At 32.8% G+C, this 23663-nt stretch overlaps 5 protein-coding genes across 17 annotated transcripts in view; 3 read left to right on the forward strand and 2 right to left on the reverse strand.

Moving 5' to 3' along the window:
* Positions 1-205: 205 nt before the first annotated feature.
* On the forward strand, positions 206-10359 carry LOC113395843 (uncharacterized). Its single transcript, XM_026633553.2, has 20 exons — positions 206-361; positions 512-771; positions 941-1050; positions 1367-1546; positions 1918-2082; positions 2336-2545; positions 2847-3247; positions 3795-4123; positions 4563-4707; positions 4969-5112; positions 5730-5969; positions 6220-6444; positions 6893-7072; positions 7701-7833; positions 7932-8023; positions 8233-8369; positions 8509-8666; positions 9043-9173; positions 9404-9511; positions 9903-10359. Exons 1-20 carry the CDS (start codon positions 329-331, stop codon positions 10038-10040), a joined length of 3519 nt encoding a protein of 1172 aa, XP_026489338.1. The 5' UTR covers positions 206-328; the 3' UTR covers positions 10041-10359.
* On the reverse strand, positions 10213-11221 carry LOC113395844 (uncharacterized protein). Its single transcript, XM_026633554.2, has 3 exons — positions 11019-11221; positions 10859-10930; positions 10213-10590 (listed from the first exon to the last, which is right to left on the reverse strand). The coding sequence occupies exons 1-3, from the start codon at positions 11163-11165 to the stop codon at positions 10354-10356; spliced, it is 456 nt and encodes a 151-aa protein (XP_026489339.1). The 5' UTR covers positions 11166-11221; the 3' UTR covers positions 10213-10353.
* A 463-nt stretch (positions 11222-11684) lies between these two features.
* On the forward strand, positions 11685-12218 carry LOC113395816 (mitochondrial import inner membrane translocase subunit Tim13-like). Its single transcript, XM_026633507.2, has one exon. The coding sequence runs from the start codon at positions 11823-11825 to the stop codon at positions 12093-12095; it is 273 nt and encodes a 90-aa protein (XP_026489292.1). The 5' UTR covers positions 11685-11822; the 3' UTR covers positions 12096-12218.
* On the reverse strand, positions 12209-13872 carry LOC113395815 (serine/arginine-rich splicing factor 4). Its single transcript, XM_026633506.2, has 3 exons — positions 13391-13872; positions 12991-13304; positions 12209-12491 (listed from the first exon to the last, which is right to left on the reverse strand). Exons 1-3 carry the CDS (start codon positions 13779-13781, stop codon positions 12402-12404), a joined length of 795 nt encoding a protein of 264 aa, XP_026489291.1. The 5' UTR covers positions 13782-13872; the 3' UTR covers positions 12209-12401.
* Positions 13873-14364: 492 nt separating this feature from the next.
* Positions 14365-23663, forward strand: part of Patronin (patronin) — a 50569-nt gene continuing 41270 nt past the window's right edge. For 12 of the 13 annotated variants that reach the window (XM_064220696.1, XM_064220705.1, XM_064220703.1 and 9 more), the window contains exon 1: positions 16466-16705. In XM_064220696.1, coding sequence (XP_064076766.1) covers positions 16586-16705 — 120 coding nt within the window. In that variant the 5' untranslated portion in view covers positions 16466-16585. Of the gene's footprint in view, positions 14762-16465; positions 16706-23663 lie in introns of those variants that run through there. The other variant, XM_064220700.1, reaches the window with a different exon arrangement.

The raw sequence follows: 23663 nt of genomic DNA on the forward strand, positions 1-23663 counted from the left end.
AATACAAACAAGGAAATTTGAATTTGTGTTTTTGTAAAAGTTATCTTTGAATATATAACTTAAAAGCTATTAACATTCATATATATTAAATACTTTTTGGTAATTTTACATGTATTTAGATCATATGGAAGATTTTTAGGTACTTTATAATGGCAGCATTTTATAAACTTCAAACTTGACACAATTTGGTGAATTTGGCCGCTTGGCGTCGCCATTCGCCAATCAATGATTAGTGTATTGTTTGTATATAAAAAAATATTTGATCGGATATAAGGTTGTATGATTTATGTATTCATGGAAATTGATGGCGAATACGTAGAAAAGCAATATGAAGCTTAAAAAACTCAAAGCAGATAATGAGGTAGGTTTTAGTTACCACAAAAATAAAAAATAAAAAATCTTATTCAGGGGCAAATTGCTAACAAGATGTAAAAAATTACATCAAATAAATGTTTGTTCTTAATAAATAAGGTTAACTTTAATAAATGTAGTCAATATTTTTTTTATATAGGAGCCGGCCCCACCCGTGCCTCCTCAAGCTGAGATCATTGAAGCCGATTTATATAAGCGCTCGTATTTTGGTCCTGATGTACCGACTCTGGAGTTGGAGTGCTGGGAGGAGGAGCTGTCAGAGGCACAATTGCAAGCGTATAAAAACGCTGATGAGGAATATAAGAGCATTCAAAACAAACTTGATGTTATTGTAAAAGATACTGGAGGTGAAATTGTTTACAATGGAGATCAGTTTACTGCTTATCAATTGCTTGGAAAGTGAGTGCACTTTAGGTTTTTATTAACTATCCCATAACAATATTTAAAGATAACATTTGAAGTAACTTTTGTTCTTTAAGTGGATTTCAGTATTATATATATTTTCAATATTACAAGTATTATTTGATATAATGAAATAAAATTAATCAATATTTGTTAATTTTTAAAGGCAGCCAGTTCTCAAAGATTTGGAACGGCAGAGTGCTGATATCATTCGATCTAGATCCCGGTCTCTCTCAATTTGTAAAGAGAAGGAGAAAGAAAATAAGGGTCGTAGAGGTAAATCTTGTTGTTGTATAATTCTAGGATATTCTATATTGTGAGACTTCGTTAAAGTTTTTAACAATCATAGGTCAAATATTGCATTATATCTTAAAGTGATCTGAAATTTGTCAAAAACAACTTTACTGTACTGTAACTGAACAAACTATAAAATGTTTTGCCAATGTTTGTTTAAGGACATGGACTGTATGAAATTATGTAAAACAAAGTTTATTTAATGATTTAATAATACTAAAATAGCTACATTTTACCTATATAACAAAAAAATTATCTAAAAGACGACTAAAATGTACCATTGCAAAACTTTTAAAAGGACGACCAAGAAAGAATCGTGAGGAAGACCGGGATTACTCTCCATCATCAGACAGAGCAAAATCGCCAGAACTTCGCCATAAGAAGAAGAAAAAGGACAAGGATAAGAAAAAAGATGATAAAAAAAGGGATGATGACAAGGAAGTCACTAAAACAAAAGACAAAACTTTAGCACCATCTAGTAAGAACAATTTCGTGTTTTAATTATATTTTTAAGAAAACAAGGAAATGAAACAAACTATTTACTCTTTTACTATATTGACCGGCTCCTGATTTCGCAGCAGCAGTTCGATAAAAATTTTTAGCAGTGCCATTAAAGTTACGTTTTCATACCTGACAAATTAGGAGTAATTATTCTTGCTTCTGTCTATGTCTTTGTAACCCTCAGAGGTTTTATCACAACTATATTGTTAATGAATTTAGTAGAAAATGTCTCTTAACAGCTACAGCCCCTTCTTACAAATATGACAGCAGATGAAATGGTTTGATTAACCAAGGTCACCTAAAAATGAATATACTGTAAGTTTCATTTTCAAATATTTATCTTTTCAGATGTACACAGTGTAGTTACTAATGTTCGTCCATCTGAAGCAACTGCGGTAGGTGGGTTGCTTACCGGCAGTGCAACTAAAACTACAGCAATTGTAGACCTTACCAAAGATGATGGTAACAAGAATGTTGCCGACTCTCGGGAGGTATCATTTAATAAGTTACAAGGTAATGTTTTGTCATATAAATAGTTTAATAATGAAATTTATTAAAACTAATATTAATTGTTTTGCATGAGGCATTACTTATATAGTTATGAACTAATGAGGCTAAATAAGATTTTTAATCATTTTCTTATATATCGCATTCTAATTCCTGTAATTAAATTGAATATAATATAGTATGTAATATGATATATATAAATATTAATGAATATAGTCAGACTAAATAAATGCAAGAGATGAGTGGCATGTGTGCGCAGGCAAAACATTCCCGTCGCTGGTGGTGGTGGCGCGGCCCTACCTGCGCTCCAAGGAGAGCCCGCCCAGCGCCGACCGCGCCGCGCTGGATAGCAAGGTGAAGTCCGTGCTCATCCACACGCCCATGAAGTTCACGGAGTGGCTCATCCAGCAGGGCCTCGTGCGCTCCGAGCAGTGGTGCGCCGTGCACGCGGGCAACAAGCTCAAGCTGGGTGAGGCGCCTTGAAACTATATTTCATTAGGAATAAACTATCCAACCATAATAGTACTCTTTGTAATTGCATACCAAACAAACTAATTTGACATATATAACACAGCAACCTCGCTAATTACCAAGTTTTGTTTTAAAGAAAAAGTGAGTAAAAAGTTCTCATTTCATTTCATATTAATTTCCTATAAGGTAATATTAATGTTCACTTAATTATTGTGTTATCCACATCCGGATATGTACCTTCCTTCTGCACCACGGTGACTATGTACTTATTAACATTATCTTGTTATCCTCTTTTCCAGGCATGTATTCCGACGTGTCGAAGTTCCCGTACTCCGGCGGATACGTGTGGATATCCGAGTGTTGCCCCACGCGGTTCGTCTCCGTATTCTCCAGCTCTATCTTCGAAGGCGCTACATTCCCCCCGAGTGTGCTCCTCAAACTTATTTACCATTGGGCATGCCAGACAAACGTACAGAATGTCGTACAATGGGTCAAAGTAGACAATTTGTATGTCAAGGGTCTCTTTACTTGGTTAAGGGCGGTATGTACTTCGGCGATTCATCACCATATGGGTCTACTGGGTGGACAAGGAAAGAAGGTCGAGGTGGGGGTGATATCTTTGGGAACGACAAGCCATGACGGCACTCAGAGACAAGTTAAAGTTGAAGTGCTGGGTGTGCTGGATCCTGTTGAGAAATTGGTAAGTGCTGCACAGTATACTGTGCAATACTGTGGTTTTATAAAACCAAACTAATTAACGTTGAAATTATTAAAATTTATTTCTAAACATTTGTAAAATAACTGGACAAATTAACGAGAGCAAGAGTTGTTTTTGAAAAAAATAATAAAAAATAATATTTAAAATTATTTTAATACATTATGTTCACATATGTATGTATGTACAAATATGTTTCCCACAATATGAGACAATTCATGTTACTTTCCTATAATTCATATTACATATACGGTTCTCACACCTTAGGCCAACATAACTAATTAGTAAATAGTCCTTTATTTTATAAGTTAAATATTGTTAAAGACAAATAGTAACTCTCTAGAAATAATAATACATACATATTTATTTATTTTTTCAATAAAGTTGTTAGAATTTGGATGTTAACAGTTAAGTCTATTATACTAAACTGAAATTAGGACTAATGACATAACAACTTAAAAGCTAATTTCTTGGACTAACATGACTTACCTATCTTATAGCATTCTACAAATTTCGATAATTGTTATTTCAGATTCGCCTTCGTGCAGTCGAACCATTGGCGGAATATGAAAAAAACTACAAGAAGCGGTTCCAGAAGATTCTCGAACCACTCACCAACTGGGTTCATCCCTCCTCAGTTATACTGACAGATTTAACAGTTGACAAAGGAACATTAGTGTCCATGGGCTTTAAGACTGTCCACCAATCAACTTCGCATTCAGATCAGCCAATGAAGTACAGTAATGCTAATATAATGGAGTACCTTCGAAGGATTGTGCCTAGAATGTTCCAGAACACACTATCGCTGCTTTCGAGGCAGATAATTCAGCAATTTCTTGATGAACTAGTATGGAGAGAAAAGTGAGAAGCTTTTCATTACAATTTTTTATAATTTAATATTATTGTAGTAAAGTAAATTTGTAAATGTCCCACTGGTGGGTAAAAACCTTCTGCCCTAATGTGGAGGTTTAAGGTATGGTATGGTACCTTGCTGTTCCTTTATCAATTGATGTATTGTACACTAAATACATAGTCAGAATTTAAATTGAATATCTTTTTTTTATACATATTGTCAAGGGTTGAGTTAAAAGACATTGAGCTACCTTACACCTACAACCAGAGAGAGCTCACAACCCTAACTCCTCGCAAGCGAGCGATACCGTGGACTAAAACTAGCATATTTATATACACATGATTGGTTAAACTTAAACATTCTTCAATAAATTCGAGTAGAATATATTTGTCCTGTATTGAGATTTTAACATTAATATTAAGTATTATATTTTAAATGTTTCTGTAGATTCGGCGTATCTCCTGGTCAAGCGTTCGATAATATCGTCGCTCATATTGCCGAGCAAACAAAAATGGAGGCCAAAGATCCAATCACTATTCGACTTAACAAGATTGCTTCCAATCCGTTCAAGAATTGGAAATATCCTAGTAAGGTAAAGACGAAAATAATTTTATTTTTCTTCCAAAGTTCTGATAATAACTTCGTCCTGATTTTTTTCAATAATTTATATTAAATTTTAGATCTCAACCAATGATGTCAATAATTTTTCTTTATTCCTGTTATTGAAATAGACTTTAAAGTTATTGAATTTATATAAACACTTTTAGGTTTTACTTCGGTTTCGTTTGAGAACATTTTGATACCAAAGTTGCATTATATTTAGACATAATATACATCTTTTTGAATATTGCAGAAAAAAGACAAAACTGAAGAACCTGAGCCGGAAGTTCGCAGCAAACGCGGTAGAAAGAAGAAGGAACCGTCACCGTCACCTCCGCCGAAGAAAAGGAAGAAGGAAAAGACGGCCTACGTCGAGGATGATGATGACGAGGAGGAGGTTCGTGGAGATGAGTTTAAACTAAATAGATAAGTTAAAATACCGTTCATTTAAGCCTTTTTAATTGGGAATGTAAACAATCGTAATATCGTGTTTTTGAGTTTTTTAAGCTCACTTTGTCTCGTTCCGAGTGGTGTATGAATCATATCGTATGTAAAACGTCACGCCGAATCGGTAACGCTGAACGGGTGCGCTCAGTAATAGTAATTTAACACGCTACTGTCTAATGCACGAATTTACTGTCTAACGCACTCCCGGACACCGGGTGTGTCGTTTCAAGAATTATCTTGTATTATTTTCAATTTTGGCTGTGATCAATCGTAAAAATTATATTTAGCACGGAGGTAAGTGCTCGCATTTCTCTCGTGGCTGTCAAATCTATTAAGTTTTCGTAAGTTGTCACTTACATTCTATGCTCATAAGAACGGTTTTTTAATAGTGTTATAAACAAATTTTACAATTTTTTTATATATAAAAATTAGTTTTTAGAACTGCCACGATAAGAAACTCTCCCTTTTTAATACTGTTTCGGTAAAGTTAGGTTACAAATTTAGTATTTAAATATGTATTATATATATATTTAAAACATTATCTTACACTCACATTATTTTTACTAGGTACCTTTGGCTCTTCGTCGTACAAAGATTAAGCAGGAGAAAACAAAGGAGAAGGAGGAGACACCCACGCCACGTGGACGTCGCAAGACCGTCCGCTCCTATGTAGATGACGACCTCGACGATGTACCTCTGAAGAATATCAAGAAGGAAATCAAACCCGAGGAGACCGTGTCTCTGGAACGCTTCTACTTCGGACAAACCAAGGAAGGAGACACAGAGAATGAAGCTATCGCTGTCGAGGTAAGACCATAGTAGAGAACAAAATATAATTATAATTTACAAGTCGCGGCATGGATTTCAACCTCGCTGCATACCAAAAGTTGCGTCAACTTCGATGCAGTGGTTTGGCTGTGAAAAACCAACAGATTTACATCCGCATTTATAATATTAGTGTTGGTGATTAATATCAAATTCACAATTTGTCAAGTATCTAAAAATTGGTTATGTTTTATTTTTGAAATAACCCTTCCGGCCGTCGCCGTCGCCGCAGTGCCCGCTCTGCCACGAGCAGTTCACGGAGAGCGCGCCGCTGGCGGAGCACCTGTTCGCGCACGCCGTGCCGCCGCCCGCCGGCGCCGCGGCCGACGCGCCGCAGTGCGCCTTCTGCCTCGCGCGCTTCCCCTCGCGCGACGAGCTCGACGCGCATCTCAAGATCTCGCACCCCGTCGACACCAAGTCGCCCGACCTCTTCACCTACGCGTGCCTCATCTGTGAGGTAATGTCGCTACGCTTAATGCTTGTTGAAATGTGGTTCGTATTATGAGCAAACCTTAACTAGGACGTTATCAGGATCAGCTCAGGTTCTACGAAAGGTATATCGGTAACATCTGAGTTGTAAACAAATACTCTTGAAAATTATCGTGTTCACTTGTTCAGTCGGAAATATCCGATGAACAAAAAAGCGATCATGGAGACTATTAAAAAAATAAATAATAAAACATAAATTAAAAAATAATAATAATTGTTAACTGAACTGAAGTAGTCTTAAAATTGTTGTCAACAGATTGTTTTTCTAAAGAGATTTTTTTAAGAGAGTCTATAACTATTTTTATTCCTTAGAGAAACTTCCAGGCAGAGTTGGTTTGGTTTTACCATTTAGCCTCCCTTGCAATATTAACGGCAATGTGTTACATTATAAACAAATGCGAACAATGGTCGGGCAGGTGCGGTTCGCGGCGGTGCTGACGCTGGCGGCGCACATGCAGAAGGCGCACGCGCCGCGCGAGCTGCCGTACGCGTGCGGCTCGTGCGCCTACCGCGCGTCCGCGCACCGCGCCGCGCTGCAGCACCGCGCCGCGCGACACGCCCGCGCGCGCGCGCTGCACTGCCCGCACTGCCTCAAGGTCACTGCCCTCACATACCTCCGCTTTTCACACTAGATTGAGACATCCTTTTTTGTTCATATATTAATTTATTTAACCAACAGTAATGTGTATACATTATTGTTTAGTGTCATTAAGTTATAAATACATTACAATTATGTACGTACTTATTCAATGGTACACTACCTAACTAATATGGCTAAAACTTAGTTTAAATGTTACCTATTTGAAAAATGTATAAAATAGTTTGACTTTTTATCTTGTATTTGTACTATTTGGTTGATAGCTACATAGTATGAAACAAAATCGCTTCCCGCCATCTGTATGCTTCGAACTTTTAAACTACGCAACGGATAATAAAGCTGTTCTCATTAATAAACAGTGATTGAAGAGGAAGTTTTATATGTATAATACATGCAGATTAAATTTGGGAAAAGGCGGGAGTTTCAACTTTCCTAGTCGAAAAAAAAACAAATATTTTTCATTTTATATTTGTTCTTCAATCTAAAACTTATATAAAGACCGTGCGAAGCAGAAACTAGATATTGAGGTAGCTAGTTTAGTACAAACCATGTTAAAATTACAAATTAAAAATACGTCCTTAACCTAACACTTTTAAGACAAAAGAAAAATAATATTTTGCTTATAGGTGATACCGATATACGCAGACGGCCACGAACTGACATCGAACGTATTGGTATACATTGATCATCTAAAACAACACCAGGATAAGGAATTAGAAGTTAGATGTAACAGATGCGTGTTGAAGTTCGTACATCTTGGTAGGTATAATAATAATAAAAAATGGGTACGCTGGACTTAAATAATGCTATTCGGTATGAAAAATAAAATAATCAATTTTTCAAAATTTTATTTTCAGGTCAACTAAAAGAGCATCAAATTCGTGACCACAAACCAGTAGATGATGTAATTCCATTGTGCTCTGAAGAGCATTTGATAAATCAACCCAAGGTAAGAAATAATAACTCTACATATATTATTATGTTCATACATACATATATTAAAAGTTACTTGCTCGAAAAAGCGATAACAATGTTTTTTTTTTGTATATAAATTATAAACCTAAATAGTGTTATATTTCAATTGTGAATAGTGTTTCATTTCAAAGTATTATAATATAATGCATATTTATTTTATAGAACCCTTTGTTTTTTAATTAGAACAAAGCGCGTCCACCAGTCAAAGATTCAACGAGTCACGCCATCAGTGATACCTACGAGCAGACGACACTAGTGCTGCCCGACGGTTTCCTCTGCCGCGAGTGCGACACGCCACTCGATAGCGACAAGCACTTCTTGTTAGTTCCCCCATAACTGATACTCTGTAGTATCTTTTATAAAAATTCAATAAAATGCTAATCATTTATTTTATCTATTAGCCATTTTTCTCACTCGATGATTATTTTTGAAATTATTTCAATTTGTGCAATTTATAAGGGGGCGCACGAAATGCAGCAAGTGCCCATACGCGACGTCGTGCTACCGCGGCATGTTGCGGCATAGCGGCTACTGCGCGGGGCCCTTCTCGCTCGAGGTCGCTCCGCGTCGCGCCGCCACTCGTCTGTACTGCGTCTGCGGGTATGCCACTGACATCGGTGAGTACGTTGTTGTCCACCAGTCACTGGTAAACAATGGTAAAGCTCTCAAATCGCAAATGCATTGATCTCCTCTAGTCTTCCTCTGAACTCGGTCATCTATTTAATGTCATTAGAATGAAGAGAGGTTTTTCAACCGTCAGTTATCTTTTTCAGAATAATAAAATTTTACGTTTTTCTGTACATAAACTAAATACAAAGTAAATAAAATTCTTTAGATAAAAGTTAAATGATCGACGAAAAAAAATCAACTAGTAGTTTGATATATTTTATTACAATTGGTAATTGTCAAATAAACTAATATTTATAGCAGACATACATAGCAGAAAAAAAAATACAGTTCCCCACATCTAATTTACTTAAAAAATATATACAGGCACAGACATGCTGACCCATTTATTGGCTACACATCACACAAGTGCTTACACTTCAGAAGAGGATGCCCGGGCCAATACAGTAAGGGATGAGAGTTATCCACCTAAGGCAACTGAAGAGCCCGTGGAACCGGTAAATTATTTAATATAGATTTTATATGAAAACAATTATATTATGCATTACATGTCAAAAAAATTTATTAGGTAATTTTGTTATAATAAACAGTAGTTTAGGACCAATAGGTATTAGAGTATTAGGTGGTATTGACAATGATGCTAATTCGTCTTTGTAATTTGAGTATGTGATAAAAAAAATTATATATTCGTTTTAAATAATAATAAATAAAATATATGATCATTTAGCCTGTGGAGAGCTTGCCTGCAATACCGGATTATGCTCCACCTTCAGTTATCAACACACAGTTATCACTGGATGACCTAGCACCACCCTCTGTTTTGCAATCGGATCAGGTATATAATTTGTATTTAAGTTTCATTTTTCGTAAAGTTGAGTACATATAAAAATAGTTAATTATTTGTTGATTGTCAAGATGACCAAAAAATGCAAGTACCACTGAACTTTGATGTGCTTATTTGAGTGCATAATTCATCTCATGCTCTGTGTTGAAAACATTGTGAAGAAACTTGCATGGGTCATATGAATATTTGCCACAAGTATATCCATAACCCAAATTTTATCCTTAACTCAGAAACGGGACATTTACAGGCTGATACTTTAGTTTTTTCTTTTATTAAAAGTATTCAACAATCCATTCAGTGTGATGCTAAATTAAAGACAATATTTACATTTTATTATTTTACTTTGTAGTTCTCTCTAAATAATAATATTTAATCTTCCTAGCATGACCAGGAGCTACTGAAGGATGCATATGATAGACCATTGGCTACCCCACGTCATGAAGAAGCACATTATAGCCTTGGAGATTTTGAGCCTCTCCCTCAAGAGCCGCCTCCTCAACCAGACTTCGAACAACTATAAAGTTTCTCACAATAAAATCGTACATTTATGTACATTGTTTATTAAAAAAAATTATAATTTTAAAGTGCAGTGAAGGAAAAAATATTCTTAACTAAAGATTATGTAAAATATTATTTGGCTCATTTAATATATTAATATAATAGTGAAGTGGAAATGTTTTAAACAATTAAATGAATCTATATTATATAATATAATTGTTCTTTTAATAATAGTTGTCTATTATATACAATTATAAAACTATGTTACTGCAAGTAAAATCTTTCACTAGTTAATCATCATCAGATACAATTATTTTAGTAATAAACAAATATAGTTATAATTTTGGTTTTTTTCTTTTCTTCTTGAACGCTAATGTAACCTTATTTGTAACTCCATAATTAGCAATGCAACTGTTATCATCATCAAGAATCAAACTGTCAAAGTTTATATTATATGTTTTCCAAATATATTTCCATGATATTTTCACTTTATTACCGATTCTATTTTGATGTAACTGAAAATGTCTTGAAATTGCCTTTTTTAGATCTCTTACTGTCGTGTTTTGTGGGACCTAAAAATATTTGAAGATTATAGAATTATGTACAATCAATGTAATAGATCAATACAATAGATTTTTTATGGAAGCAAAGGCGTCATAGCAAAGCAGATTCAATTCTTCCCAAAAATGTTCTAAAATCTTCTCAAAAGGAGAGGAGGCCTTAGCTCAGCAGTGGGACATTTATAGGCTCTAGCTTTACTTTTTTAAAATTATAAGCAAGTGGTGGTTGTAAATACTAAGTTTATAGAATGTTAGTAACACATTAACAACTAAAACTTACAATCACTTTCAAGGGATGTTCGTTTTCTCTCGAAATATATATTGTAATAGATTGACCGTGCTCTACAGCTAACTGCGGAAATAGATTACATACATAATAATATGAAACTAAATTAACAGTAATAGACTTTATATACAAAAGATAATATAAATAGACTTACCAGCGATTGAATTTCTTCTAAAATAATATCCGGCGGCAAATCGGATAGCAAAGAATCGGAACTTAAGATAGTTTGAAGTGATGATTTGCTAACTTCAAGAAGATCATCATGAGACAACGTATTAGCAACTTCGGCAATTTGGTCCATTAATAAGTTAAAATCATATTTGCTCTATAAATATTTATCCATGTTTATTACTCGCTACAAAAAGAACATACATACAAAATACAAATATCCGTCTACAGAGAATGTCAAAAAGCCGATTCAGTTACTGTCAATGTCAACTGTCATCAGGTGTTTTTTTTTTTGGTGATAACCTGGATTAGTATTATTTGTTTCTCATTAAATTTACTATTTCCATTTCAAAATGATTGATTAATATAAGTGAATATCAATAGAATGTAAATTTTAAAACCGTATCAACTACAAATAAGCATTGAATAAAATGACTGATAGACAACTTTCAAGGTTATACTATACTACAAAAATGTAAACCTAAAAATACATTTAACTTGAAATAAAAAAGCTTCATATGTTATTAAAATTCTTTATAAAAAGTTTACTTTGTACTTATCCTTACATTTTTTTAAGTTCTTAAATCCCTATAATTTGGAGCTACATTTTAAAATGAACTATGATTGTCTATGGTGTTATTGACTTATCCTTATCTATATTACGTCTCTATGATCTGAGCTCAGTTTGCCCAATCAGTGAAATTTAATATTTTAGAGGTTAGGATTTTCCATAAAATAATTTGAGTATAAAGTTGAATAGGTACGACTCAATAGAATTATTATTACAAAAATGGATTCTTTATCTACCGGCTCATTAAGCGGAGCGCAAAAAGAAGAGTTGATGGACCAGGTCAAGCAACAAATCGCGATAGCCAATGCACAAGAACTCCTGACAAAAATGTCTGAGAAATGTTTTAAAAAGTGTATCAATAAACCTGGAACAGCTTTAGACAATTCAGAACAAAAATGCATAGCAATGTGCATGGACCGATACATGGATTCTTGGAATCTTGTCTCCCGAACTTACAGCAGTCGAATCCAAAGAGAAAGAAACAACATGTAAAACTTCGTTACGAAGTGATAAGCTTACGCTGTGTTGTAAATATAGAGATTGTAGTAAAGGGCATGTTAAAATTGTGAGTTGCGTCTAATACTTGTTGTGTTTAATAAAAAATGTTTTAGGTTATGTCTCCCTTTTATTTATAATAAGAACATTGGATAATTATCATATACAAAAGTAATAAATACTTTGCAATAAAAATAATTGAAATCTAAGACTGAAGATGTAATGATGGTGTTTGAATTTTAAATATGTATATAATTATATTATTTCACATTCCTGTAGTTTCTAAAGATTTATATTGTAAAGTCATTGCACTTCATCTTTCAGCATTTTCTTTCTATACTGATACAATTTCTTTATCCACATCTCCATTCGTTCTTCTTGACTGGGGATTTCCTGAAAAATGATGTAAATGTAACGTAACTTGAATAATCCCATTTCAAAAAGAAAAAACAATCCATTATTAATACTATACTGGTTTCACACATTTTAAGCAAAATTTGTTTTAAAGTACTTTAAAAAAAAGTAAATAAATTATTTACTTTTTTACTTTATTTATTATTTAAAATAATACAAAAGCTGAATGTAAAGTTATAATAATTGATATAATATGTACTTTATTATTCAAACAGAATTACATAGTTAAGTCACAAGGTACATTCAGATACAGATAAAGATTATTAGCAATTATACTTGAATATCAGTTTTCTTCAGAATTATTGAATGGACTTCTAATTAATTAGCAATTACAAATATGAATTTAAAAAAAAAACTTAACTACTACAGTTAATTACAACCTCTTTAGTGTGTACTCACTATGTTTTTAAAAATTAATTATATCAAAATGTGTTTCACGGATCCTACAATTACAATTATATATGAAAATATTACTTACATTAAAGTTTAAAATAGAATCATCATTTTGCTCTTTAAATTCTGGCTCTGCAACCTTTACAGTCTCTGTGTTTAAATCAATAACAATGTTTTGTTTCTTGTTTCTTGACGATGTGAATGATTTTTGCACAAATGAGTCACTGTTTAATTCTGCCAGAAGATTCCTATCATGTATTGTTGGCATTTCTTCTTTGACCTCTACTTCCTTGTATTCATAGGTTGGTATTTTGGTCATAGTTAATCCAACTGCCTCTGCAGCTTTAATTGCTTTCTCAATCTTTGTTTCTGTGTCATCTAAATTAAACTTACGGGGTTCTGAAAAGAAGAGTTACTATAGATGCCTGGAAGCTACTCATTTCAATTCAGTCTTAACTATATTATAATGCATTTTAAATACATACCTATATCAAATGAACTGGATCTACTACTAGAAGAACGTGATCTTTTTCTGTTCTTTCGCTTACTTTTGTTGTATGCCGATCGGCTCCTAGAATTAGATCTTGAATGTGAACGCTCTCGGGAATGTTTGGACCTCTTAGATCTTGAACGCGAAGATGACCGACGCTTCGACTTGCTCTCATACCGTTCTCTCGAAAGACTCCTAGAATAACTCCTTCTTTTGTATTTTGAATGTGAACTTGACCGTTTTCGTAGTTGACTGCTAGATTCTGATCGATCTCTAGAGCGAGAACGTCGTTTATGTTTACTTTTGGACTTTTTTCGGTCGTATGACGATTCAGAACTGTAAGATGAACTCCTTTTGTCTCGATATTTACTCTTTTCTCGAGGCATTTGTGCAAATATATTTCTACACTGTTTCAGGCATTATAAAACATGCATTTCTTTTTATACGCAAACGTACAGTCGTACATCGCACTGGCCTTTTGACATTGACAACTGACAATTTACATTAATAAGCAATAAGCCTTTATTTCTTGTATCACATATTACTATTCACATATTTTAATTTGATGGTAATTTTAAATAGAAAAGCATGTTAAATTCTAAAGAGAAAACAATTTTATGTACTTGATTAATATAATATTTTAAGGAGTCATTTTGTTATAATTGAATATAGAAGTGATAAATTCGGTTAAACTTTGAATTTGTACGAAGTACTTTCACTGTAAAATCATAGATGGCACCATAACACTTCGTTCTGTTTAATAGTGAATACGTTCCTAATATACGTTATCCTGTAAAAACTGCAAAAATACTTATAAAAGAAACAAATTCAACATTATTTAATGTAAGAATATTACTTTGAGTTTGTTTTATCTTGTTTCCCTTATCGTCAAAATATTTTAAAATAATATTTTTTTGATTTTATGTCATGACATTCAAAAAAGATGCGTAAATAGAATCGTAAGATAGGGCAGCGACCACAGTCAGTCGGCCTCGATGACGGAATGCGTGAAATTTTAAGATGGTGATGAGCAGTGTTTTCTTAATTTTACATATAAAATTGGATATTGGTGTACTATATTCTTGATGATATAATCAGAATGTGTCCAATGGTATGAGTAATAAGACATTAGTACCTTTTCTTTTGGCGTAGTAGATTCAAAGTGTTTAACGTGTTTAGTTAGATCATTGACATTGTTTCGTTATAAATTTTTGTACCATCGTGATTGTTATGTTTATGGAAGTATTATGTGCTTTTGTAATGCCCAGTCGATGGATTAGGCGTTTCTGATGTTTTCGAAGTCATGGAGAGGCAGGAACGTACATATGCCAACATGGAGGCCACAGACACTGTGGACACCAAACAGGTGAGTTTGAGATGTCTATAATTGCCGGTCGCGGACAATTTATGTTTTCAGCGCACATGTCGACGTATATATTGATAAAAAACGTTATTAAGGCTGATTGCTCATTATTTTATTCCATACATTTATGCAGATTGGTATTAGTCATAAGAATCATATATCTGAATGCCTACTGTATTATTGTGTTGTAAGTGTTATAGATCCGAAATTTAAGTGGTGGAGTCACCTTTAAATCATTCTAAACAAATCAAGGCAAAGAGTGGGTGAAGTTGACTGCCCACACTCCTGTTGAATAAATTATTGCTATTAGAACATTGTTGTGTGCCTAACATGGCATATCAGATATATTTCATATATATATATATAGCATATGCAACCTTTGTTTTAAACTTTCAACAATAATTTTTTACTGCTTGTATTACTATGTATCATCTATTGGAGTATAAGTTAAATGACTTTAAAGTACAAAATTGTGATATTTAATGATCTATAACTAAAATATTGTAGATGTTTATAAATAAGGGCATAAATATAAACAAGGCCAGGCTATTTTGAGGATATTACTATTATTTCAGAATTAATATATTTCAGTATCTTCCATTAATAACAAATAAATTTATATAAAATAATAATATTAATGTTTAAGTTTAGGACAAACATAGTCGTTGTTCTATAATGTTAGCCCTATCTTTTGTATTTCAAAAAAGTTTTTATTAGTGTCGGAGACTGAATTCAGAAGTGGTATATTCATAATTTTCTACTATAGAAAAAGTGTAATACTTATATTTTACTAGCTGCCCGTAATAACTTTGTTTGGCTAAAATTCACGGAGTTCCCCCTGCAATTTTCTCCCATTACATGAAATTTTCAAACTTTCTTTCTTAGTGAGTGTTTTATGTCGCAAAAAGACTTGAAGTTTAACATAGGTAATGTTAAAATTCAAGTCAATCGGAGCTTGACATTTTAAAAAATAAATCATCTTCCAATAAATCCGATTGCTCAAAAATGCACAAACATTAAGTTACTAAAAAGTTTAAGTATAAATAGATTTATATTCCTTACTTGCAAAATGATTGATCCCAAGTACAAACTTCGATCCCCCTTTTCAATTACCTAAGGGATGATTTCCTTGATAAAAATCTAAAAATCTCTTACAGTAACAAGCTTCTTTTGTAACATTATGTTACATTACATAAATATAACATAATGTAAATAAATAAGATCTTAGAATATTTTACAAATTGATTGAAATTTATTTTTAGTCAATCATATTGGTATATAAGTAAGTGTCAATATTTCTTTGTTGTTCATATATATATACACTATCTCTCTTGTTATTGTATTGACCATAAGTTTTCCTTAACAACTTTATAACAATATATAAAATGTCCGCTATCCTTCTTGAATCCAATTTGTGTCAAAATGATACATTTGTATTTGTACTTGTATTAAAACTTTTTTTTTAATACTGACATTTTCATGGCATTGTTTAAATCGATTTATTATAAACAATTTGAAATACTTGGAATTTTGGAATTCATATTAACATGTTTGCAAAAAATAAATTTTTATTGATACCGATACTATAAATTAGTTAGAATAACTTAGCATATAAGTTATGTCCTCTAATCGCGATGTATATTCAATGTTAACATACTTATCTCATTGTCAAACAATCCTCAACGCCGTGGTAGGGGGGCGCGTGTCGGCCCAAGCGCAGGCAGTTGAAACGCGTCGGGCGCGCAGCACGCCGCGCGCGTATCCATCTCCGCTAAAGTGATGTCCACGTGAGCGTCCAGTGGTTATTGTGGAGTGTGTGTATTAATAATGGTAGCCATGGTAGCCTCAGCGTCTGGATACGGCACTCTTCGCCGATTTCTGAGCGCACCTGATGGCCAAGAAACGGAAAACACCGGTATTGTTCCGAGCGCCTCTGTCGCGGTCTCGGTAAGTTATCCTATTGCGATATAAGCACTGTTACATTGATGAGCGATACGCTACGCGTATGGAATGCTGATGTTTCGATTCAGGTGTAGGTGAAAGATTGTATTATCCATTATCTATGTTTCATTAGGTATTCAAACATGATAACTATATTATTGTTTATGACGTGTTATTTTTAGAAACGATAAGTTTATATATATAAAGACTAACTTAATGAATACATATATAATGCGAATAAGTATTTAGGTTTACGTATTCCAAGGCCAAAGAAATCGCGTTGCAAAACTATTTTTAAGACAAAAGCTTAGAAAGTCATGCGTTATTTCTAACAATCATTACAATGACTATTAAGATTGCATTGACGCCTAGAGCACTGCGTGAGCGGTAATATCTAATAATTTTCTTAATTTGTTGGCCTGCTTAAAAGCAATATTATGTATTTTTAACTCTGTTCGATGTTGCTGTAGGAAATTGTCGTGCCCGTTTCGGAACAAATTTTGTAGTTAAAAAAAGAATCGGAACAGCCATCAGCTACTGAAATCGTCCGCCGTGAGGTCAGTAACCTTACTTTCCTTTTTAATATTCGTCTCTTATATTACCATCGATTGAAATGTCGTCCTTGGCCGCGCTAGCCACATGGATTGTTAAGTATTTTATGTTCATGATGTCATCTTCCACGTTAGGGAATAGACGGGATGGTGCGCCCAAGGTTAGGGCATCAGACCGTAGCCGCATCTCGGAGACTCACGGCTCGTTGGTTGCCGCACGCGAAAGGAGCTCGTCTCTTTGGATGAGCTGAGATTACCGACCCAGATCTCACCGGCGCTTATTCACTTTTTACCCTCCAAAGTTAACTTGGGACGTTGAAAATTATATTAAAATTATTCGCTCCCTCAATTAAAAAAATGTACCATCCAAGTAAAATTTATTTGACAAAAAAAAAAACAATATCCCCAAATAGGTTTGATTGATTCTAACCTGTTTTGTGGATTGTTTTTTTTTTTTTCGAGTAATACTTTAATTTTGAATAAAGAACTTTGACTATGTTTATTCTTGTTTTCAATACATACATATGAATAATTTCATCTTTGGTAACCGGACAGCGCAATCAGTCATGAACTTGGAAGACAAATTGATAAAAAGTCTTACAGTGACTAGAATGCCTATCTCTTTGGACTTATTAAGGGGTTATTACATCTTAATGAATATGTATATAAGTGTCTTAAAATAGTATAAGAGTTTATTTTTTATTACAAAATTTAACGTCATATAAGAGATTGTAAAATGATCCGTCATAATTCAATAGACAGAGAAAATATCAAGCTACAGACACGTTTGAAGCGATAATAAAATGGAGAGTGGAGCCTTTGTTCGCAATTTCCTTTCCCACAGTAATGTTTTTAGTCACAAATACAGACTGAATGAATCAAAAACGCCACTCGTGACGATTTTTTGTACGATCTTAACTTATGATAAATTTACTATTTTATAGCGGCGTATTGCATTAGCGAAAATGTGATTGTGTGTGACTCGCTGTATCTAAAAGCTTTTTTACTTAATTTTACGCGATTCAATTTAACTTTGACATGTGATTCTGATTTTAAAAGAAAAGTACGACCGAAAGAACTATGAACTATTCGTTTTCTCTCTCCTGTCCGGTACAAATGGCTAATTTGCCAAAATACTACATTGTATACGCATTATTTACTTTATTTTTATATAGTATTGTCTTATGATATGCAATAAAATAATAAAATAGAATATGATTATTATAAAGGTTTTAAAATTGTTGGCAAGAATTGTAAACATTCAAGAAATATTACTCAATACATACTAAGGAACTAAGTATGCATTTTGGATCTAGATTAATCGTGACTCGATAATACCAGTGTCCTTAAACATTTCATTAGAGATGCAAAGTACACTTTAGCTCGAATGTCAATTAAGTGTTAAATGTATCGAAGTCTGTTTGTCATTTAAGACGTTAAGTTTAATGTAATTGATTCTACCGCATATTCATGTCCTTAAACCTCATTAGAATGATTGTCGTGTTAATGGTCACCTTGTATCATTACCTCATTGATTTACTGTGCGGCCGTTTCCTCGTTTACCTTTTTCGAAAATGTTACAAAAACCTACGGATACAAACATATCCGTTGGCATAAAAATGATTCTCTTGTTGCTTTAGTTTAAAAAATATAATTTTATTTAAATCATTTTAGAAAAAATACAGAAGTATGTTTGCACTTAAATCCTTTTGCTATTCTCGTACGATATGGTCGATCGAAGTTCGCTATCAGAAATTAGCTCCAAGAGTTAGTTTGTTCAACGCTAATAGAGTTTTTAAGCATAAAATCGGATTAAGTAAGTGTTGTAGTAATGTACGTTTGAGAGAAAAACTTCACTCCGATCAATATAGTTTGCTCGTATTGTATAACAAAATCTATATTGGAAATCAGGTTTAAGCAATTTGTAGAGCTTCGAACAATTCAAATGGCAATATTTGCAATTATTATTACAGTTATTCACTTAGCTGTTTCATTTATATCCGTTAACTAAATCGTCGAGATTGTAACTGTATTTAATTCTTTAGAGTTTTTTATCTTTTTAGATTAAAATATCATAAAATATTTTAATTTGTAAAACAATGCTACCAATCATAGAATTAACTTCAAAGTTACAATGTATCTAATTAATTTCGAAAATTGGAAATCCTTATATCAAAAGACGTGTTTTCTTGTAGATATATAATTCCTCTTGTTTTTGGTACGTAAGTTTCGTGGAAAGGTTAAATCTTTTGCCCTTGAGCCTTGAGAAATTTACCATTTTCTTTTATGGTAATAGCAACGTCTGAACAAGTTCTGTGATGTTGTACCTACATGAATTTTTCATTTCAAACGAGACAAGCATTGTCTCATTTTTTTAAATAAGGAATTGTTTTTTTTTTTAATTTTCATGTACAAAAATCTTCATATTTTATTTATATGACTGTTTACTTTAGAACATTAGCTATTTTTACTGTCAAAATTATCAAAATAAGACTAAAAAGTGTAATCTATAAATAAAAATGTTGTACCTACTCGTTTAAGAGATAACTGAGAATCTTGCAACAGACGGACGGCCGCTGTTCTCGCATACTTCCGCCCACCGATGTCCTATAAGGCGTGGACCTTGTTACTCTTATGTAGGCACATCTAATTCAATGTTCCGTAACAATTATATTATTAGCTTTAGCGAACATTGAAATAGTTTACTTATCAATGTCAAACGATACATGGAAAAAAAATAAACGTAAATTATATTTTATTTATATATTGTAGTACGTTTGTAAAAAAATCTTGTTATAGAATATTGTGCAAGACCCTCTGGGTAGATGGTACCTTCTCATCGATTATTATTCTACGATATCAAACAAAAACAATACGTAGAATTGCTGTGTCCTGATTTGAAAGGTCAGTGAGCCAGTGTAATTACAGACACAACATACATATGAACTTAAATCAAAAGTTGGCAATGATCGTAGTGCATTGACGTTGTGAGATGTATATTTTTTACATCAATGGGCGGAGGTGACGACCATCGCATTAGGATTAATTGTACCATAAATTATTTATTTATAATACCCTAATGTAGTCTCCACTAGTTAGGTTTTGGTTAGGTTATGTATATAAAAAAATCATTTGCTAATATCGGTAATGTCGTTCTTTAATATTTAGTATCTTTAACTGTTGAATATATGTTGGTATATTATTGGATTTTCGTTTCTTTTATATTTTAAAAATGTTATTACAAGAACTCTGCAAAAATATCAGCATCCTTGAATGAAGGTCAATGTTAAAGTTAATTCGCATCTCCTAGGCGAGATTCGTGTGATTATTTTATGCGTTTTTAATAGGGTCTTGCCTTGGTTTTGTTTTGAAAATATGACGTAATAGATTTTTATTAACTTATATACCTACTTATATATTGCTATACGCTTAGTCTACTTTATGTACAATATTTTGTATTACTGGGTTTTAAATTTGTTGAAAGAAACGGTTATATTTTGTTAAAGAACACGTGATAATATATATAGATTTAATATTTTGCGACAGTTTGACTAAGAATTAAGTATTAGAGAGTGCTTTACGATATAATACCAATTTTTCGCCTCATTTCGGGAACTATTTTATATATTAAACATATAAAATATTAAAGTATTGTAAAACAAACCATATGAAATAACAGAGTAACTGTGTATAAAAAAGTAGATTCTTACAGGGTTACTCTTATGGTTTATAAATAACATTGACGATTGTGAAACAACTTTAATACTAGGAGTCAATTACAATTTAAAAAAATCTAGTAAGCGTGGAAAAACGAGCAGAGAGTACTGGAATTGACCAGTTTTCTGTGTATTACTCGCTTATAGTAAACCGAGTTTAATGGTCCACACTTCTTATATTATTGAACAGATTATATTACATATAAATTGCTGATGTTCCAATACAAGTGAAAAAATGGCCAATGCAATCTGTGTAATTATAAATAATCATTTAAAGTTTTTATTCTGTACATGCGTGAAAATTTATGAAGTCGGTTTTAATTTTTTGCTATAATAAATGTTATAAAACAAAAATATTGGTATTATTTCAGATCTACGATATCGTATCACGGGAATGTTTTCCACGCATCTTATTTTCTCTTGAACTCACGTCTCAACCTCATAAATACATTGGATGTTTTATGGTCGTAAAATTTCAAAGTGTCGTTTGCATGAAAATATTTCAAGAGAATTATCTATACATATAATAAGTATAATAAGATATACATTTCTATTGATATTTAATTTATTTATATCGTATACATTGTATGTGTCAAATTATAACTGCAATTTTTTTTTTTTAATTTACATACCTCAATTATTTTAAACATATATAGAAGATTTTGTAATTTATATATTTTTTTTTGATAAATTATAATTTATGCCATATATTTTTTTTTTTTCATTATAAAAGTCTTCTATTAACGAAACGTTACAAGAAATGAAAGAAAGCTCAATGCGGTTTTAATTACAAAGTTTTAAACGTCACATAACATTGAGGTATTAACCATTCTCTTTGGGCTATAAAACATCTTAAATAGTCTAGGTCGCTAACTATAAGACCGGTGTTGAGATATCTAACGACGGAATGAGCTAGCTTTAATGGCTTTCCGGTAGAGAAAGCTATCCGCGTGATGTCCGCTATTTCTCCATATTTCATTAAGATTTATTAATTTTATTAATGATCACAATAACAAGTTACACATCTTAAGCTAAAATATCCTTCAAGGTAATGTTACTTGTGTTTGTTTGTTTAAACGAATTGAGACGTGAGTTAGGAAAAAATGTGTTTCGCTTTCTTTTTTTTTAAATAGGCGGACGGGCAAAGGGGCCACCTGATGTAAGTGTTTACCACTGCATATAGACTTATTCGCTCTCAAAATGGCTGTTTTCTGTAATCTCTTATGACCCGCATCCTCTTATAACCTGGGTGCCTTCAAACGAGACGTGAAGAGGCATTTTGCGGGCTGGCATGGCGAGGGTGACTGGTGCAGCTCGTTCTAGCTGACTGTACTAGTCGTCTTCGCGTTTGGACCACTTACCATTAGGTGGAGTGGAGTCATATGTCTGTCCGGACAAAATAATAAAAAAACCATATATTTTTTTAAAGATTTTTAACAGTCGATTACACTAAAATATTTTCGATAAATTATGAGCTACTGGGAATTGTGTCTTGCTTATTGCTCATAAAATGTTTTAAGGTCTTATTTGGTCATTATATGTTATTACCTTAAAAGTATAATCATATCTTACATCTCATTAAAGTGTAGACTAACCTGTCTAATTGTTAGTTACCATTTTAGGATTTTCTATCAATCGTTCTAGAGAATGTCGCAACGTTTCCTGCTCTATAGTAGCTCTTTAAGCTGTTTACTTTTATTTTTAATTACTACGTTACGATTCCAACTGTTTGCGGAATATATCTATATATATCGGATCTTATTTATAAGCTACAACTGCAAACAAATGTATTGTCATCTTCATCTAATCACTTGAAAATAAACATGTTGATAACGGGGTGGGCGATAAAAGTGGGTGTTCGTTTCCCCTCAGCATTGACCCAGAAAGAGCTATTTCTCCGAATATTTTCGAAACTATATATTTTTTTTAATAAAGATATTACTTCGTTGTGTTTATGTCTTTTGCGTAAATTCTTAGAAAGCGCTAATATTTGTTCTACACTGTGCTGCAGCATTGCAAGCTGATTCGAGAAACTAAATATTGTTAAATAAACCACTCTACGTCGGTCAATAGCTTAGACGTAATTTAAATCATACTTAAATCTTAACCTACTAACTTTTATGGCAGCCATTCATACAACCGAAATGATAAATGTTACGAAATACTTTGTTGAAAAGCCGAATTCATTGATCGTACTTTCGAAATAGCATTACTGGAGATGACATAAGAGGTTATAAATGCTTGTATATGGTCATAATAATAATAAGTTTATCTAATGTATTGTTAGATTAGACGTAGAGGTATGTAATTTATTTTGTAATTCATTGTTAACAAATTATACTTGTGTTTGTAATTCAATATGTAACTTCTAAACATTTAATAATTACTATTTAATTTTTGAACGATGGTTGAACTGTTTAAAACAAATTCAAGACGTCTGCTAGCCATAGACAATTCGATTGCAAAGTCTACAAATTGGTACAAGATAAGTTCAAGGTCAAATCGGATTCAAGTATCGTCATCGAAACTGCATGCGTGTGATAAATTACAGTTTGATCGGTAATTGGAGGTGGTTCCAGTTACAAGTTCAATTACACACAATATTTTGTCTAAGACATCATACAATCTGTGTATTATAAATAGCCAATGACAAAACAATTCAGTATCTTTAAATCCGCTGTTTGTGTACCGGTCATT

Source organism: Vanessa tameamea, chromosome 4 (genome assembly GCF_037043105.1).
Source record: "Vanessa tameamea isolate UH-Manoa-2023 chromosome 4, ilVanTame1 primary haplotype, whole genome shotgun sequence".
NCBI lineage: Eukaryota > Metazoa > Arthropoda > Insecta > Lepidoptera > Nymphalidae > Vanessa > Vanessa tameamea.

What these genes read in the sequence shown, in the direction of transcription:
- LOC113395843 (XM_026633553.2), top strand. Translation starts at nt 329, where the DNA reads ATGAAGCTTAAAAAACTCAAAGCAGATAATGAG. An exon ending in CAAAACTTTAGCACCATCTA is followed by an intron (nt 1,547 to 1,917) that starts GTAAGAACAATT and finishes TTATCTTTTCAG; the next exon opens with ATGTACACAGTGTAGTTACT. An exon ending in GAACTAGTATGGAGAGAAAA is followed by an intron (nt 4,124 to 4,562) that starts GTGAGAAGCTTT and finishes ATGTTTCTGTAG; the next exon opens with ATTCGGCGTATCTCCTGGTC.
- LOC113395816 (XM_026633507.2), top strand. Translation starts at nt 11,823, where the DNA reads ATGGATTCTTTATCTACCGGCTCATTAAGCGGAGCGCAAAAAGAAGAG.
- LOC113395844 (XM_026633554.2), bottom strand. Translation starts at nt 11,165, where the DNA reads ATGGACCAAATTGCCGAAGTTGCTAATACGTTGTCTCATGATGATCTT. An exon ending in TAGAAGAAATTCAATCGCTG is followed by an intron (nt 10,931 to 11,018) that starts GTAAGTCTATTT and finishes CTATTTCCGCAG; the next exon opens with TTAGCTGTAGAGCACGGTCA. An exon ending in AACATCCCTTGAAAGTGATT is followed by an intron (nt 10,591 to 10,858) that starts GTAAGTTTTAGT and finishes AAATATTTTTAG; the next exon opens with GTCCCACAAAACACGACAGT.
- LOC113395815 (XM_026633506.2), bottom strand. Translation starts at nt 13,781, where the DNA reads ATGCCTCGAGAAAAGAGTAAATATCGAGACAAAAGGAGTTCATCTTAC. An exon ending in ATCCAGTTCATTTGATATAG is followed by an intron (nt 13,305 to 13,390) that starts GTATGTATTTAA and finishes TCTTCTTTTCAG; the next exon opens with AACCCCGTAAGTTTAATTTA. An exon ending in ATTCTATTTTAAACTTTAAT is followed by an intron (nt 12,492 to 12,990) that starts GTAAGTAATATT and finishes ATCATTTTTCAG; the next exon opens with GAAATCCCCAGTCAAGAAGA.